At 38.1% G+C, this 19,518-nt stretch overlaps 1 protein-coding gene across 1 annotated transcript; it reads right to left on the bottom strand.

Moving 5' to 3' along the window:
• Positions 1 to 6,159: 6,159 nt before the first annotated feature.
• Positions 6,160 to 13,102, bottom strand: LOC115756228 (serine carboxypeptidase-like 18). The gene is made up of 14 exons (XM_030695921.2): positions 12,983 to 13,102; positions 12,689 to 12,834; positions 10,707 to 10,783; positions 10,504 to 10,626; positions 8,847 to 8,949; positions 8,704 to 8,741; positions 8,468 to 8,569; positions 8,281 to 8,367; positions 8,029 to 8,181; positions 7,805 to 7,876; positions 7,611 to 7,729; positions 7,369 to 7,482; positions 6,359 to 6,416; positions 6,160 to 6,243 (listed from the first exon to the last, which is right to left on the bottom strand). Exons 1-14 carry the CDS (start codon positions 13,099 to 13,101, stop codon positions 6,160 to 6,162), a joined length of 1,395 nt encoding a protein of 464 aa, XP_030551781.1. The 5' UTR covers position 13,102.
• Between the last annotated feature and the right edge of the window lie 6,416 nt (positions 13,103 to 19,518).

Below are 19,518 nucleotides of genomic sequence, written 5' to 3'. Positions count from 1 at the left end.
AAAATGCTAGTTTGCTCGTTGACACAAGGATAAAGCTAGCTAGGGGTCTATTGAATGTGATTAAAGGAATGCAGATTGGTGGTAGTTCCGAAAATAACATTCTGGACTTTGTGAAAATAAATGGGTTCTTCAATGAAGAAGAGATGAACAAATTCTCCGAGATGCTCACTCGGATAGAAATAGGGCTAGCTACCGGGGTAGAAACCGAACTTCGGAAGAGTAGTCCCTCCGGAAAGGGAAAAGGAAAGGTTGAAGAATCTATAGAGATTGAGTAGGGAAGTGCTCAAAAGGAGGATGTGAAGGAGGAAGAAATTTCCGTGATTGAACATCCGAGGGATGATGATGATGAACTGATTTATTATTTCTTCAAGTCTGTACCAATGAAGTTTTTGGCTGATGAAGAAGAGACAGATAGGCTGTTCGGATCGAAAGAACATCAACAGTGCTACAAGGAACTACTTGCTAGAGGCATTATGCCTAATAGACCTATTGACTCTGACTTTTTTGAAAGGAATGGTTTGCAGATCCTCTATCCCCTCACCAACTTGCAGCTCCACACCTTTTGCTCCTTGACCACTCTAACCTATAGTGAACCGACTGCCTATTTCTACTCCAACTTCACAATGATCGATAAAAATGCAATTCGGTTTTCTTATAGGGAGCGGAACATCATTCTGACTACTCAAGACCTGGCGGACATTCTTGAGACCGAACTGTTCAGGCTTCACCAAAATTCTCGTCTCAGATGAAGATGTCTACAAGGAGCCGTCTGGCAACCCCGATCTCTCAAGAGCCAATAAGCCACACATTGAGCATCACCACTTCCCTCCGAGGACCGTCATACTACATAAGGTAGTTATCAACTGCCTAAAACCAAAAGATTCCTCAAAAATAGATGTCTCAAGGTATGAGGCCAAGCTTATCCGGGCCATCCCGAATGGAAAACCCTTTTCTCTGCCTCACCTAATTTTTCTGCACATGAGGAGAACAGTAAAGAAGAATAAGGGTCAGCTACCCTATGGATCTCCGATAAGCAAAATCTTTGAGTACCCGAGGATAGTGGTACCTCTGGAACTCAGATCCATAGAGCTTCATCGGGGAAGTGTGGGTGAGACAATGCCCACAAAGATGGGTTATAGATTTGAGAATGGAAGCTGGAGGGATAAAAAGAAGAAGGTGATCCCCATAGATCTTCCTCGGAAGGAGGCTGTTATTGAAACTCCATAGAACAAATCTTCAGAACCATCCTAAGAATCCACTCAAAAGAGGAGGATAAAGATGATTGCTCACAAATCAACTATACCTAGCATTAAAAGAAAAAAACTTGCTAAGGTGCTGCTTGATAGAATTGAAAAGGAGCACATCTCGGATATCTTAGCAACAAATGATACAAAATTAAAAGAGCTGATCCAAACGATCATTAGATCAACTTATGAGGATGAGACTGCCATTCAATTGGAGCAGCGGGAAAAAGAGAAAGAGGACACAGAAGAAGGAGGAGATACAGCAAGTGAAGAAATATCATCTGTCCCGGAGCGGGGAAACGAAACAGAGGGGCCACTTCGACGAGAAGCAACGTCGGAGAGGGAGCAAACCGAAACGGATGCTAATGCTGTTGAAATAGCAAATCTCACAGATAAATCTGTTTCCATCATCCGAGCACCATGCAAAGACTCGGGAGGAGTCAACAAATGTGGGCACTCGGACGGATGAAACAGACATTACCAATAACTCAGACCTTCTCAAGGAGATAGCATAGAGGCAACAAGAGATGGACCAAAAATGGTCAGACCTTTGGACCTCTCTACGCTCAAAAGTTGAAGGCCTAAGCACAAAGGTAGATGTTGAGGTTGCGAAAATTCAAAAAACTATCCATGATTATTCGGAATCTCAACTGGGCTTCTTGGACAATAGGATCCTCACTCTGAAGAAGGATCTGGACCTCAAGCTAAATCAGCTACCCAAGTTTGTCCTAGTTCAACTACCTACGGACCAAGCCTCCATTTCAGATCAAGCCCCATCTTCTTCTCATCCGGACCAAACACAAAACCTTAATCTTTTTTAACATTTCATGTTTGGATCCGTATTCTGAATCTCGTTCTGAACTCTGTTCTTTTCTTTTCTTATTCATTTGATTGAATGATTCTCTGCTAAAATCCATATTTGAATGTTAGCATGATTAATTTGAGAATTCTGCATAAATGACCCGAATAGGCATCGAATTCAGGGGGAGCAACGTTTAATCTTTATCCGACTATGCAGATCACTCCCTTTTCTTGATGACAAAAAGGGGGAGAATGTATATTGCGATATATAATTGTGTTGTAAGTGTTATAATTTGTGATGTCATGATGTGATATGTGCGATATATGACTTGGAAAAATATGTGAAATCAATCTGTGATATGCGTGCAAAAATCCCTCAAGAATAGGATTTCAGGTTGAGCATGTTCTCGTGAATACAAAAGCATGATCCGTGGAAACATCATCCGAGAAGGAATACTTTCTCCTAAGCTAGTAGGTGAACAAGTTCCCTTCTTTCAAAATTACATAATTTGAAAGCTTTGGCTAAACAGGACAAGCTCTGAGCATCCGACAAAACGTAATGCTATGAGGAGTTACGGCTTTCATACTCGCATCGTATATGAAACTATCACACATCTCAATAAGAATATGCACTTAGAATACAAACTCATCAATTGGGGAAAAGTACACTAGAAATGTCATAACTTTTGTACAGCGTTCACTTGAGTGCCATAACTTTCAAAATGTTCACTTAAGTGCCATAACTTTTAAAAATCGTTCACTTGAGTGCCATGTTGACGTGGCACCTGGGAAAGCTGACATGGCGGTCGGGAAAGTTATTGTAGATGCCGGAAAAGTTACTGTAGCACGCCGGAAAGATGACGTGGCACGCCGAAAAAGTTCTTGTAACACTCAAGTGAACAATTTTGCTCTGACGTAGCACTCAAGTGAACGATTTTTGAAAGTTATGGCACTTAAGTGAACGTTTTGAAAATTATGGCACTCAAGTGAACGCCGTACACAAGTTATGTCACTTCTAGTGTACTTTTCCCCATCAATTGAGATAGCACAAGTTTTGAGACTACTCATCATCGTTTAATACATATTCTTTTGCAGAACTTATTCTTACTAAAAGTACAAGGAACGAATCGCTAAAATTATTCCTTAGCAAGATCCTCACTAGAGTAACTTTGCTGAAGTTGCTCATCTTTTCTAAACTAAATTACTCATTACTATTGTGGATCGTTTTGTCATCATAAAAAATGGGAGATTGTTGAGAAAAATCCCTAGACAGTTTTGAAGTTGACAAAATAATCCAAGTACTCTTGTGTTTTGAGATAATGTCGTGATTTACTTGTTTTGCAGATTATCCTTTGGTGTGAGGATGCACGGGATTGAATTTAGCAAAAGGATTTGGCTCAGATGTTGTTTCTAAGAGTCTCAGACGCTAGTGAGCTCGGACGATGAGCGAGGATAGCTCAGACGTTGGAATGACGCTTAAGCTCCGAGAGAAGTATTTCACGAGCAGTAATTAGAACTTCAAGAGGAATACAAATTGAGCTTAATTAATGCATATCAACGGACGCCAACGAGTTGGATCATTCTTGAAGATTCTTGGTGACAGAGATCAATCAAGGATACGGAACCAAGAAGATAAACAAAGACTTTCCAAATGGAAGAAACCATCTATGGAAACCCGGGATCATAATTGTATGGGCGATTTGATCTAAGTAGGGAAGACTTTCCTTTGGCGATCCCCAACGGCTAAGAGATCTTCTTTTAGTAATCATCTCTTCCAAAAGGGTAGATTTGGAGAGATCTCTTCCGGATGCCTTGCAACGGCTAGATTAGAGGCGGAAGAGTATAAAAGACATCTCGAAGATGAAGGGAAATAAGAGATCGGCGTTAAAAGGGAAAAGTGTTCATAATTCTTAGATAGAGTGAATTCCATTTCCAACACACTTCTTGATCCATCCATTGTAATTATGAGGAGGTGTACACACGAGTGTTGAGCGCTAGGTTTGAAGTCCCGCGTGTCAAGGAGATCACGGAACCGTAACCTCCGAGCGGCTTACTAGTGAAATCCAGCCAATTGGATGTCGGCCGAAGAAGTGGACGTAGGCTTAACCAAAGCCGAACCACTATAGTTCCTCTGTGTAGTTTTTCTCATCTCTTACTCTGATCACTCTAAGTATCTTGTGATAGCTAAACGGTACACGAACAACGCGCATTGATCTCATTACATATCCCGCATCAATTGAATTACTTGTTTGTTGCGATATACTCTAGCTTCATCATCCGAGATGTCTGTTTTACACCGTATGATCTAAGTTCCGCAATAATTTCTTACATTCAGACTCTATCACCTATTCACCCCTCTCTAGGTGAAATCACTAGCCAGCTACTTCATTCTCGGCTAAGGCATGAAAATGAACAAAACCAACCAATTTTTCACCCAAACCTACTCAATCTCAAGTCTATTAGCACCCTAGATATCGAATCTAAGGTTAGGGACCAACTTACCACAATTTTAGCAAGTTTTGTGGCAAGAAATCGAGGGAAGTTTTGATTCCAATCCGGCGGCTCCGTCGACTTCCTTTGCTCGGCTAAAAACCCAAAAAATTCAGCGGTTCCCGGTAGTTCCCGGCGGTAATCGAGCTCCGGCGATCCAAGGTGAATTCAGCGAGGCTTGGAAAATTTTTCGGCAATGGAGGATGAGGGAAAGAAAATTTCGGCCAAAGAGAGAGAGTGAGCTAGAGAGAGAAAGTTGTCTTGCAATAATGAAGAAGATAGCCAAAAATTTGATTAATAAAAGGTTGGATAATTTTTTAGAGAGATATTTTGGTCTTCAAAGTCAATAAGGGTAGAATGGTAATTTCTCACTAAAGAATAGCCCAAATTTTCGGCCAGAGGGGTATTGACCAAAATACCCTTGAGCCAAAGTGAAATCTTGGGTATTCTCCAAGGGTAAATGGGTAATTTCCCATTTCCAATTCAAATTTATTTTTCCCGAACCCTTTTGGAGCGAACCGTGAAGAAATTGTACCTTGGATGAGGAAACATCCAAAATTTATTTATTGAAACCCCCGAAGATCCGTCGTCAAATTCCGAAGCTCGATTCGCGATCAATCTCGATCAATTGAAATTTCAACGTATTTCAAACTAACGGGCGGTTTTTAGGAGTTACGCGTATCGACCCGTGATTATTATCACGTTTTAGAATTTCTCGAGCCATGGCGACTTTGGTTGTCATTCAATTGCGAGGGTCAATCACTAGTCCCGATGGATGCGATCGTTAGAAAATAATTTAGAAACGTTTGGAACCCACACGATGTCAAACGGAATCACCCGTGATCCAAGCGTAGGATATTACCCAAATCGTTCCTTAATCATTCTTGGATCGGCCTATATTGGTCCAAAATATTCCATCGACAATTTTTATGGCCCAAGAGTCCATCCAGGATCAAGTTATTAGGTCCACGTACTTGATTTTACTAGCTAGCCATTCCCATTTGGTTAGTCCGCTCAAGATGGACCATTCCCGAGTGAGATTAGACTGAAATATATCAATGAGATTTCTTATTTATTCAAGATTTCGAAAACGAGTTAGAATACATGATGTCACAATATTACTTGGAGAAACTGTTTGCTCCATAGTTTTTCTTTTGAGTCTCACAAAACAAAGAAAAAGAGTGGCAAAGTTAAAAACTATTTGCTTTGTGAATTTTGCTGTTGGCTCATATCATCGTAATGTCAAATTTCTAAATTTAGAAATTTGACATCAAAACATTGACAAATGATCGATTTAGTGTCAATTCTTAAAAAACAATCATGTTAGTACCAAAACTTTTTTAAAATGTCCATTTAAGTACTTTTGGCGAGCCATGTCAAATTATCCAGCAAACTAAGTCACCGGAGTGAATTGAACAATCGCTTTTCAAATGTGAAAAACTTATACGATTGTATTAGAAACTTTTTCAACAAAGCAGGCATCATACAAGAGTTGTGGCACCGATGCCGTCATTTTTCCAATCATTGGATAAAATGACACAACAAATATATCCATAATCACATTACTATTAGGTGACAAATTCGGATTGGCTCCAATATTAAACCAACGACCAATTAAAATTAACTAGAGAGGGTAATAAGAAAGCCATCTATTAATCATTGCAAGACATTCTTCGGGTTTATACTCCGGAGCTGTGTGCCCCCCTCCCTGCACCTCGCAAAAGGGTTAAAAGGTACAATCATTTCACTTCAGATAATCTTTTTCTTATATATGTAATGTAAAAGGATAAAAACAGCAAACAATGGAGGAGAGTTGGTCTAACCTTGATTGTTGTAAATGTTAAATCATACCAATGATTTTCCACATATGCAATAGAGTAACTGTCCAGACAAATTAATAAGTTAAGGAATATGACATTTTACAACTCCTCGAGCGCTCGCAATGAACACGTGTGTGCATGCAAAAGGGAAGTTAGATACAAGAAATTTGATTTTAAAGACGAAATGCATAAATGTTCACAGAATTGAAGCCTTACAAACTTAAAAATTGGCTCAAAAGAGTCTAAAATCCGTTCTACCTTCAATAAAAATTTTTGAAATGAGGACTCGAACCGTAAATGAGACAATTTGCAAGAAAGTCAAATTTTCAAACTCAAATTCACCAAAATAGCCATATGAGGCTTTTGAGCAACAAAATGGTCATGACTTCTTTGTTATGTAATGGTTGACAAGTAAAGTAAGTGATAACACCAGTTTTGCACAAAGCCCTGTAACAATAATAGATAAGCCGTTTGACGTGGTATTTTAAGGACTTTGCTAGCATAATAGTCCTTAAATAATTATGAGAAAAATAATATATTGTGAGCCACAAATTCTTAAAAGAGTGTATTAAACTGACTTGAGGGTTCGAGGAAGGGGGTGGGAGTGAAAAAATCCACCCTATGGGGACTTTTTTGTTGTGGTGTTCAGAGTACACAGAGTTAACAGTTAGTCGAATGAAAAATTTGCATGAGGAAGGTTCAGTTGCGCAGCATAGATAGATAGATATACAAGCAGATCATGAATGCTCAAGGCATCATTAAAGATAATGAATTCTATTTCTAATAGTATATAGAACAAAATAATAGCAATAAATTAAGTGAACTTATTATCTTTATTTTATGTTCTATTAGTAATGAGAAACTGAGATAAGAAAGAATTTTTTTTCTACTTAGTTTGTCATCGAGCTAAGTACAAAGCTAAACATTCATGAGAGGACGAGGATCAAGTAAACTAAATTCCAGAAAAAAAAATGAAGTATATTTATCATAGTGGATAAGGGAGAATATATTACCCGGCTACTTGACCTTCGACAAACCAAGGTGACCACAAACCAAGTAAAGTTAAGTTAAGTGATCTTATCCAGTCCAGTGTACCCACGTATGGGATGCCCAAGTCATGATCACCACTACACCAAGAATTCTTTTTGTCAACAATAGGAAAAAAAAAATAGTTGATCTATACAAAAAGCAAGTCGACTATATAGAAAATTGAAGCAGGATGAGAAAGTTAATCATTTAGCTAATGTTGCGTCACCTGTAAATTAGGGCACGGAGGGATTTCTTAGAGAGGTATCTATGATAAACTACACTATTAAGAACGTCCATTGTGTAAGATAGGCTGTGGTTGCATCTGTTCCACTCTTTCTTCGTGCCCTGAACGTCATTATTAGTAATCAAAATCAACATATGAATGTCGGCGATGCCCGGGAAGAGAAAGTTTCCTCGTACCTCTCGTACGTGAAGGGCTTCACGGACTTTCATATCGTTGGCCCAAATGTAGGAGTACAAATAATTATAGTCCTGTAGACGGAGAATTGAAGTAAGTGAAACAACACATTAGCAATTTATCCAGATTCATATGTTTCATCATATATTATCTTACACATATAGATGGATACTACACTTTTAGATATTGTGTTCACGCATTTTGAGTGTTTTAATCTAGGATGTACCCGACACCACGGCTTGGATTGTTGGGACATCGAAACGATGTCGACGATATTCTCTTCGAGTATAGCCCTGCTCCATTTCAGCCTTGTGTGGTTAGGAGAAATGACATTACATTTCGGTTCCAATATATGAGGCAAACAAATCTTCTCCAGGCACTAGAAAATTTCATAGGGAAACATATTTCAGTGATTCAAAGCGGACATTCTATTACAAGAAAACATGAGAGAGGTGGATATGCTAACAATAACACTTACACTTGATACCATTTCAAGGTCAGCTAGACACGCTCCATTGGTGGGATCTACGTTCATATAATCTCCATTGCAGTCCGTTTTCGTTGACTTGAAAACATGAACCCAAAGACAAAATCAGAAAAAACATCGATTCCGCTATTAGTATTATTACCATTTTCTATGATAAAGAATAACATTGTAAATTCACCTCATAAAGTTCATCTGAAATGAGAGCCATTTCGTGCCCGTATCGAACTCTTTGACTGATGTCCTTTTCTTGGCAAGTCACCGGGTTACCTAGCACATAACCCTGTTCATATAACCAAAATTATAATGCTTCACCTTATGGATATGGCATGGTACTAACAGATTTGATGTCCTAACGTTATTCAATGTCGATAAAGAATATTGCATAAAGAAAGAAATCGCAAGATTATTACGTACTTTGAGATTCAGTGGGGGCTCGCGTCCAGCTTCATTTCCTATATAGAGAAGCAAACAGATTTTCCATTCATGAAGAGAAATAGCTTTCTGAGAAAAGGAGTCGGACAAAAGGAAAAAAAAACGAAAAAACCAAGGATGCGCACCATCGTATACTTCTTGAACGATGATGGGAACGACAACACCGGAATAAGAATCACCGGTGATGTAAAGCGGATTTGTGAGGAATTTGAGATGAGCCATAAGCCACTGCATCAGAAAAAAAGGAAAACAAATGAGGAATTGTACAGATAATTAGCATGATAATTACCTTAGGGTCTTATAGTTATTCGGAGGTCACATAATGTTGATTTTTATTGAAAGAATTTATATACCACAAAAAATCTTAAACTAGTATCTTATGCACATTTACCTGAAATCAATTTTCGTTTCATGACATATTCAAAACTAGTATCCTGACCAAAATCTACAATTCATTATGCGGCCGTCAATTTAGTTATAAGCCTTTTTAATTTTGTCAATTTTGCTCTCCCCAATTTTTAGATTTGATAAAGTAGTCCTTTCGATCAATTTTGGACAAACATTACTGACATGGACATCGGCATCCTAGTGATGTGGCAAGTGTTGAGGTGAACAATTTTTTTTCTTGAATTTTTAATTATTTTCTTTTCTTTTCTTTCTTTTATGCTTTTCTTTACTTTCTTTTTGTTTCCATTTATTTTCTTTTTTTCCTATGGCTGGACAAGCAAGTGGCTAGACAAGGGAGTGGCCATACAAGGGAGGGCCATGCTCACTAACCACAAGCAAGGGTCGCTCTCCCAGGCCAGAGGTGAGCCTAGGCGGGGGGTGACTAGCGAGGGCGACAGTCGCTTAGGTGAGGGCGTCCCTCACGACCCTTGACCTCACCAGAGCTAGAGAGGATAACAGTCTCCTAGGCATCATGTTGAGTTCGTAGAAGCATAACTGAATTGAATTCGTATCCCGGATCATTACGCAAAACTGTTCTTATCCTCTCTCTTTCCATTGCAAAGAGGAGAGTCGGATTCGGGCCAGCGAAATACGTGTGCGGTGGGAATCATCCGCCCTCGCTTTTTTTGTCTCGAGGAGAGACAGAAATCGTTGCAAGTTGCTGCAACTTGTGTCCTGGACAGCCCAACATGCAACTCACTGTGTAAACATTTGTCTGTTCGTCCTGTCACGATCTTTGCCTCGAGAATTTCTAGATTCGACAGTTCAAAAAGGAAAAAAAAAAAAAATGTAACGTCCAATCGTACCCAAAATTCGACCCAACAAAAAAAAAAAAAAAAGTGCACCCAAAAGGAACTAGTAAGTATAACCATAAAGAGCAATGGGTGCTCTTCCGTTGAAGCAAAATTCGAACTTGATAGGGGCGGAATGAATAATTATGCTGCGAAATTCACAATTTATCACAGTCAATCGATTTTTTTCCCATTGGCAAAGAAAAATGGCTGTTTTCCCATGGTTTTTTTTTTTATTAGGGAAAACAAAAAAGAAATGCTCCTTTGGCAAATTTGAGGATTCCTATCGACCCACGCAGGGCGACTTCATTCGCAGAATAATTATCGTGAATTTAGGTAGGAATCCATAGATTACAAAATTAATTACGACAGAGAAGTCCTTCCTAAAACTATGAAACCAAAAACAAATTACTTAAGGCGATTATATTGCTGGTTGACAAGGTACTAATTTGAGATTTTTGGCGAGATATAAATAGTTTAGGATAAATATGTCAGGTACCAATTTGTAATTTTTATTGATATTAACCCTAATTAAAATGATTACCTTTCTTAAGAACTCATACGTTTGTGCTGCCGAGGAAGTGTCACTACTATTGTATGCTCTCCCTGTCGTTGCGTATGAAAATCCCGTACCCACAGGTGCATCCAAAAATATAATGTTGGCTATCTGTTGTAAGAAAAAAGGGACAACTTTTAATGTTGATAAAGTAAACAATATTAAACCTTAAAAAAATAAAGGCAATTCACCTTCGTCCAAGAATAGGGATTTAATTTCAATAACGGTTTATTTCCGCTGGAATTTGAATAATCAAACTGCAACGGACCTGTGCAAAAACATAGAAATATCAACATCATCGGTGATCGAAACCATTTAAATGGTTTTATCTTTGGACCGTTCTATGGATATTTAGTCGATATGGGGCCTTCGTCCATAATAAATCTCGTGCGCAAACTCTTTCCCAAACGAAAGTCTCAAGAAAACTGTTTTCCATTTTAACTTCGCACTGCTATTACATGCCAACTAAAATCACGTTGCACACACAACAACAATACATAAGCGCGGCAGGATTTACGCCAGTACTAGGATATGTATAAATAAAGCAAAAGTGTGACGTGTAGGTGCAACACGAATAAAGAATAGAGTTGGTCTAAGAGCAAGAAGTTATGTTGTGAATGTTATACATATATATGCTACACTGAATTTGGACCATTGAAAATGATAAATCCCGCTAAGAATAGGATTGTGCAAGCCCTCCCCACTGCAAGTCCTTTCTTTTTCTTTTTAGCTAATTTTTCTAATTTTTTTAAAAATTTTTCAATATATTTTTAATTTTTATCATTTTTATTGCTGATTGGATTCTCCGACGAGCCACAAAGCCTTAAGTTATTAATTAAAAAAAAAGGCCACATAGGATTTCCAGCTAAGCAAATCGAAGTTGACACTCAAATAATCATTTAAAAGAATTGGCTATTAAGTGATTCGAAAATAATTTAGCACTACAGTAAGCGCCTTGGTTCTCGTCAAGAGAAAAGATGTGATTTTGAGATTGATTCTCTATTTTCTGCCAAGGGAAAACGAGAAGCGAGAAGATGACATCAATCGGACGTTTTCTCAACAATCTTCTATTTTAGAAAAGAATAAAAAATAGAAAACCAATCCTCTTTTATAGAGTAGCCCACCTAGAAAAAAAAAATTGTCGTTTTGGTTGAGATGGGACCAACTTGTAAGTGCTGGATTGAAATAAGACCCTTTTGTAATTGAAAATCCTCGTATTTTTAATGGAGCGCAACTATTATTTTATTGCTAGTACAATATAAGTTTAGCATTGATGCCTAAATATTATCGACAAAGAAGGACTTGTATGCTTAGTTGCTTCCACGCCTCTAAGCAGGTTCAAGGTTATAATTTTTTTAAGAATGAGTGCACTGGAAGTCCTAAAACTTCTCACGAAAATGCAATTGAGTTTTAAAATTTTCAAAAAGTACAATTAAGTTCTAAAACCTGTCACAAAAGTGCAATCGAGTCCTAAAACTTTCAAAATGTGTAATCAAAGGAAAAATATGATTTCACAAATCTGACAAGTTTTAGTATTTGACCGCACTTTTTGAAAGTTTTAAGACTCAATTGTACCTTCTAACAAATTTTAGGACTTAGTTGCACTTTTTAAAAGTTTTATGACTTAATTGCATGTGTATTAATTTATCGTGGATATGTGCATGCATGGTTCAATAGCATATTGTATATACGCATATATACTTTTCCGACAGGGGTTTCGGTAGGGAATCCTGGCAAAAAGAAGGGGAGAAAAATTAGAGAAGAGACAATGGGACTCTTAGTATTTAACATTTGATTACTGTTTGCATAAGGAATGTTTACTCGGGTACTATATTTTTGTAGATACATCATTTGCTTTGAGATTTTTTTGCAGCAGATATCGGATAAATATTTGATATTGTTTTTTATTTAAATTGACAAATACATACATCATATCGTAAAAAGTTGCTATGAGCTCCCCAATATCTTATCATATATTCGTGGGAAGTTCGGTTCAACCACAATGCTTATTAATCATTTGTGTACTGTATAACATATTATATTCTAAATAATCTTCGAGAAAACAGAGAATAAAGAAGCCTGAGAAAGCTCCGTGTCACCAGAAACATAATGGCACAAGGAAGCAAAAGAAAGAAGAAGATGACGACGATGGCAACGATGACGAGAAATGGACCTATTTGGAAGAGCAGGGCGGACAAAGCGGAGCAACCGGGACCGCCGGCGAGCCAAAGCAACAAAGGGTCATCCTTGGGGCTCCTTTCAGACTCTAGGAAGTAGTAAAATAGCTGCACTTCCTCCAACTCTCCTACCCCTACGTATCTGCACCATTTTTGTTTCACCACCGTTCAAGCAAACATCAAGAAGGGAAAACACATATGTATATAGCTGTTGAGGATAAAGAAAGAAATTAGCAAATCAAGTCATTTGCTACGCTGTAATTGCTCATAAGCCAATAATACAGACTGACCCGGTTTCGAGTTTGAAGGGAAGATCTCCGGTGAAACCCGGCAGGCTCTCGATGATGGCTGAGTGTGATCGTACAACGTTGGAGATGAACAGCAGCAACGGAAGTAGGAGATGCAACATCCTTGGTTCGTCCAAAGAAGAAAATAGGCAAATTTGTGGGAGATGTCTCCTTCCTCTGTGTGGATTTTTAGGGGGTGTATGTGCTTCGAGGTCTTTTAAGCTGTCCATCCATGGTCTTTTAAACAGTCCAAGGTCCCTCGTGCCCACACCAAAAAAGGGGCCATTTGGACTTTTCCATTTTGGCTAGTGGACTTCTTTGAGCACTAACATATTAGGGATGTGGATGCACCGGTCACCGTCTATTGAATTGATTTATCAAATAATTTGACAGTTAGAACCAAGGTTCCGATCGTTTCAAGAAAAATATATGATTTGAAAAATATTTACCTAAAAATGATTATTTATATACCTCACAAAAATGACCGAATGAATTTTTTTATTGTCCATGAAAATATTTAGACATAAATTATTGTCGATAAGAAAAATATTTTTGATTGATTACTTATTTTAAAGAATACAAGTGATCAATTTTTGGAATTTTTTTTTCAAAATATTCATTTTATGCTAAACAAATAGAATACACATAAATATAGGCAATATATTAAAAAAAAAGAAGCAAATAAGCTAGGCATTTTCGACACATATAAGTAATGTGATAAATTCCAAATTAAGATTTTATGGGTCCTTTGGGAAATATACACTTACAATTGGTCTCATTATTTTGTTGTGACGTCCCAACCTACTCGCTTGTCTTTTCTTTAATATGATATTATTTATATATTAGCGCATGCGGAAAACGAAACAAACATCAAGCCATCATACAAGTGCATTCAAGGATAGGCATGCCTAAAGGGTATGGCCTCAACAAGTTCACCACATGTTTCACGTTATCAATAAGATCATTCAACAAATTATGAAAATACTTACACATACACACACACAAAAAATGTTATATGTATATTAATCATTTCAAAAGATAATAACAGATGGGAAGCTACACAAAAACATAACTGCTCCCCTTCGACTATCATCTTCGGCGTACTCCATCGACACACTATAGCACCACGAAGTCACAACTAGCATGTCAAAGACCACTCAGCATTTCTCCAATGCCATCACGAACAAAATCAATGATCGATACACTATAGGACAACAAACGACTCAAGTTTGTTGCCACAACTCGCCAATTCCAATGGCGTCATAATGAACTCACTAATGTCCAATATGTCAATCAAATCATCCAGCATCACTTATCACATCTCAATGATGTTTTCCATTCATAAATGCCAACTCAGCATGCTATGCCTGTCGTTCTGTTGGTTACGGCCTAAAAAATTCCACGCCCATCTAATGGCACTATCGAATTGCTAACCAGCCCATGTGGGTCATTTCTAGTTCGCACCCTAGATCTCCGGGGTCACCATGTTCTCGGGCATTCTTGTATACTCTCTAGACTTCTGTAGATCTCCATGTCCACGGATATACATACACCCCTATATTCGCAAGGCAAGAGTCATCTCCAAATACGCACAGTGGAGGTATTCATTCATTTTCACCAACTCCCACAAGGCATCGTAGGCATTTCTTATCCCGGCATCTTATCCGTTCATCCTTTCATTCACCGTCTCAAATGTAATGTAGTGCCATGCATATATCATGTAAAAAATGCTTTAGTTTAAATCGGGAAGACATTTCCGATATCGAAAACAACTTAGTTCAAAAACACTTCACAATTTGAGAACTGTTCCAACTTTGAAAAAGATTTAGGTTTCAAAAACAACTCGAACCTAGCTCAACACCTATACCTGCTTTTTCAATGTATGACTTGGTTAATTCTTGCCCCCGTCGTGATCTTCAAAGTTTGCTAGGAGTCGCTCCTTGCTTAAGCCACTTTGCCCCGATACTACTCCTCACCATCATTAGATCGAGTGATTACAGGTCCACCGGCCTTCACCCGATTCATCCCCAAGCCACACATCTACAAAGGGAATCCCACTTGACAAGTTCCATAACAAGTTCACGGTTGTTAGGTATCCCGTGTAACTTGTCCCATCCCAAGCTTTATAGTTTATAAAGTTCACTTAAAATAATTGGTAATGATGAGAATGCACGTACATTCAAAAACTCAACTGTTTTAATGCAAGAAACATGTGCAATGCATGTACAACTTCAACTCGAATCACTTGTGATTCATGTCCCTCAATGCATCAAGACTCACAATTCAACCACTAATTTTGGACCTCTATGTCATAGAACCATTCGTCGACCACCAAATCCAACTTGTACAGGTCAACCACTTCTAACTCATACTAATCTTTCTTGATCATCACTTTATCTAGATCCAAAACTAATAGAATCCATGTCATAAAACCACCAATCTCATCAATTCGGACGGATGGAAAATCATAACCACTTTCTACACATTGGCCACCATAGTACAACATCAATAACCGCAAGATCGTTAATTCTTAAGTAGTAGCCAACATACCTCTTAACTAAAAAGTAGCATAAACTACTGCCGATCCCATAACAAACACAATCACATGCACTTGTAAGTTTTATCATATATATGCCTACCAAACATTTCAACTACTAGCGCGCCTTATCACTCCGGTTTCATATACTTCGATACCAAAGTTGTTGGGGCTAGTGTTATTACCTAGAGGGGGTGAATGGGTGTTTACTGAGTATTTCAACAAACAATTGCGAAATTATAGATCGAATAAACTCAAGGCTTGATCCTCCGATGATTAGCACATGTAAGATTGCAGAATAGGTAGCGTGCACGGTTTTACTATTACAAGATATAATCGGAGGTAAGTAAGGCATAAAAAACTACACAATGGATTTGTAATGGTTCAGCTTTATTCAAGCCTATGTCCACTTCTTCAAGTCGGCAGCCAATCGGTTGGATTCTACTAGTTAATTGCTCGGAGATTACAACTTAGTGATCTCCCTTGAGACGAAAGACTCCACATCTAATGCTCAATACTCATGTGTGCACCTCTAAGTTTTACAGTGAATATATCAAGGAGAATATTAAAAATGAAGTTATCTCGATCTTGGAATTTAGAATCCTTTTCGCTCTTACGCCAACCTCTGTTCTATTCGACTTTGAGATGTCTTTTGTACTCCTCCACCTTCAACTATCTGTTGCATGGCCTCCAGAGGATTGCTCTCTAAAACTACCCAATTGGACGAGACTATATCCCAAAAGAAAATCTCGTAGCTGTTAAGGGCTGCCAAAGAAAAGTATTCCCCATTGGATCAAATCGCACATACAATTATGATCATGGGTTTCCATAATGGAATTCTCCATTAGGAAAATTATGCTCGTCTATTTGATCCACGCCCTTAGTTGATCTTCATCATAGAGAATCTTCAAGAACGATCCAAGCCGATTATTAGCCGTTGTGATGATGTAATATGTCAATTAAATAATCCTTAAATGTTTCTTGATGTTCTAGTTATTGCGCATAAAATACTTCTCTCAAAGCTTGAGCGTTATTCCAACGTCTGAACTTCCTCGCTCAATGTCCGAGCTCGACACAACGTCCGAATTCCTCGTAGTAACATTTGAGCCACCTTTTACCAGATTTAATCCTATGTATTCTCACACCATTGGACAATTTGCAAAATAAATATTTCACCGCATTAACCCGGATCAAGAGTGCATGAAGTTTTTGTCAACTTCAAAATCACTTAGGGGTTTTTCTCAACAATCTCCCCCTTTTTGATGATGACAGAACTATCCATAAGAAAATCAATTTGTTAAGTAAAAAGACGTGAGTAACATAATAACTTTGCTACTCAATGAGGTCTTGCTAAATGATAATACATCGCTTTATATCTTATATTTTAGCAAGAGAAAAAGTTCCGAGATAGAGATGAATTTGAAATTTGAATATGATCTTGTTTCTACTCTCAAAACTTTTAAAGCCCGTACCATAGTGATTTAGAGTTATACCTACATAAGTATAAAGCATTCAAATCTTGAAGTATGTGAACAGAGGGTATTAAATGCATCGTGATCAAAGCACATGATTTTCGAGAACTTATTACATCTTAATAATCTAGAGAAGATTATAGCAGTGTAACTTTTCAAAGCATAGTACATTAGATGATTCCGTACTATATTACTCAGAACATCTTGTTCTATAATGCTCTTAGAACTTGTTCCTAAAGCTAAGAACCAGTTCAACCTGTTCTCAACTTGATCCGATTAGTCTATTCAACTCAATCTGTTTAACCTGTTCAAACATAACCTATCTAACCTGTTCAAAATATAACTTGTTCAGAACATATCCCGTATGATAATGTTACTCTTTGGTCACATAACTTCTCCCCTTTTGATCACATTATCTGTTCTTGTTAGATGCACATGACATCTTTTTCTTGAGGATAAGATATATATAAACCAGTTATAACTCAACTTAGGAACCTATAGATCATATCACATAAGCTATGGAGAATAACATATAATTGATATTACACATCTTTTCCCCCTTTTTGTCATCAGCACAAAAGGCTATGGTGAACTACTAGAAAATATATATTCTCTAATGCTGAAGTAAATTCATTCATAAACAATCAATCAAACAGTTAACGTAAAAGTCAACAAATCGGGGTTTAGAAATCAGAAACAATCTGACACAGATTCGAACACCAAAAATTTAAAAACACCAAAATAAGGAGAGTTTTTAATTTTGAGAAGTTGGAGCTGGAGTAGATGTGAATGGGGATGGAGTGGAGTTGTTGGAACTTGGTCAACGGGGAGTTGGACAAGGACAAATTTGGTTAGATGATTAATTTTCTAATCAAGATCCTTCTTCATGTCCAAGATCTTCATGTCCAAAAGGCCCAATTGTGATTCCGTGAGGCCTACATTCGAGGATATGGCCTGCTTAAGCTGCCCGACTTCAGAATCCATTTTAACCTTTAGTCCTTCAACATCCAAGTGCAGAGAAGTCCAAATATCTATCAATTTTTCATCCATCTCTCTCTGCCTCTGCACCAATACTCTGAGAAGCTCTGAGTCAATAGTACCACCCAAATCATTAGTCCGAGTACCCACATTAGAAGACTCCCCTTAAGTCATAGCACGCATCTCGGATAATGAAGCTGATGTGTCATGTGGTGGAGCATCCGAGGTAGTCTTGCCTAGAGAATCTACTGTGTTAGCAGCATCAACTTCCATTGGTGTGTCCCCTCCCTCATATATAGCTTCTCTAGGTGCAACCCCTTCACTCGGAATGAATTAAAAGATATTAACCTGTTCAATTTGCTCTGCTTAAGTCTGTGTCAACATCTCTTCATAACTCCGCACTACTTTTTTAGTCTCTTGAACATCGGAAGGTTCATCAATCTCCTTGTCCTTCATTTGGACATCCACTCTTACTTTAACGGGGGCATCCTGCTGTCTTTCTTATACTCTCCCTTCTTCTCTCTCTTTTTCTTCTTTCTCCTTCTCTTGCTGTTCCATCCGAGCTGCAGCCTCATCCTTAAAGGTTGACTTCACAATGGTTCAATCTCATTATTACTTACCAAGGAATTGTCGGAAGTTTGCCCTTTCTCCATCATTTCAAGCAACTTCTTGACAAGTTTTCTCTTCTTCGGTCTAGACATGGTGGACTTTTGAGTCACCGCCTTCATCCTCCTCTTTCGAGTGGACTTTGAGATGGCCCTGTTGGAGAAGCCTCGATAGATTTTTCAGCAGCCACGCTCCGAGTAATCTTTGCCACTGGGAGATCTATCAAGATAACTTTCTTCTTTTTGTCTGTCCACTACCCCTTCTCAAACGTGTACCCCATCTTGATGAACATTGTTTCACTGGTACTGCCTTGAGGAACTTCCAAAGATCAGAGCTACGGTGGAATCACTATTCTTAGATATTCAAAGATCCCGGGGATCAATGATCTATAAGGTAATTGTCCCTTGTTCTTCCTTACTGTTCTACGCATATGTAGAAAGATAAGACATGGAAGAGAGAAAGATTTTCCATTTAGGATAACCCAAATGAGTTTGGCTTCAAATCGAGAAACATCAGTGTTTGATGATCCCTTGGGCCTAAGGCGGTTTATGACTACTTCATGCAGAATGATGCTTCTTTGAGGAAAGTGTTAATGCTCAACATGAAGTTTGTTTGCTCCGGACAGATTTGGATTTCCCGACAAGTCTTTGTAGATAGTATCATTAAAGATAGGAATTAGAGTGAAGGTAGATAGTTTGTATTGAGAACTTCTGCAAGATCTGCAGCACTCAGAATGATGTTCTGTTCAAAGAAAGAGAATTGAATGGCATCTCTGGAAATCATTGAAAATTTAGAGTAAAAGTAGGCGATTAGTTCAGGATAGCAAGGTTCATTTATAGAACAGAGAGTTTGCAAATGAAGTTTGGTAAGAGGATAAAGAATTTGCAAACTATTCTTCTCAAAGCATTCAAAGTTAAGCGGCCTATTTGCCATGGAAGTTCGGCAAT

This window comes from Rhodamnia argentea, chromosome 4 (genome assembly GCF_020921035.1).
Source record: "Rhodamnia argentea isolate NSW1041297 chromosome 4, ASM2092103v1, whole genome shotgun sequence".
Taxonomy (NCBI): domain Eukaryota; kingdom Viridiplantae; phylum Streptophyta; class Magnoliopsida; order Myrtales; family Myrtaceae; genus Rhodamnia; species Rhodamnia argentea.
This window is presented reverse-complemented; position numbering and strand designations above follow the sequence as displayed.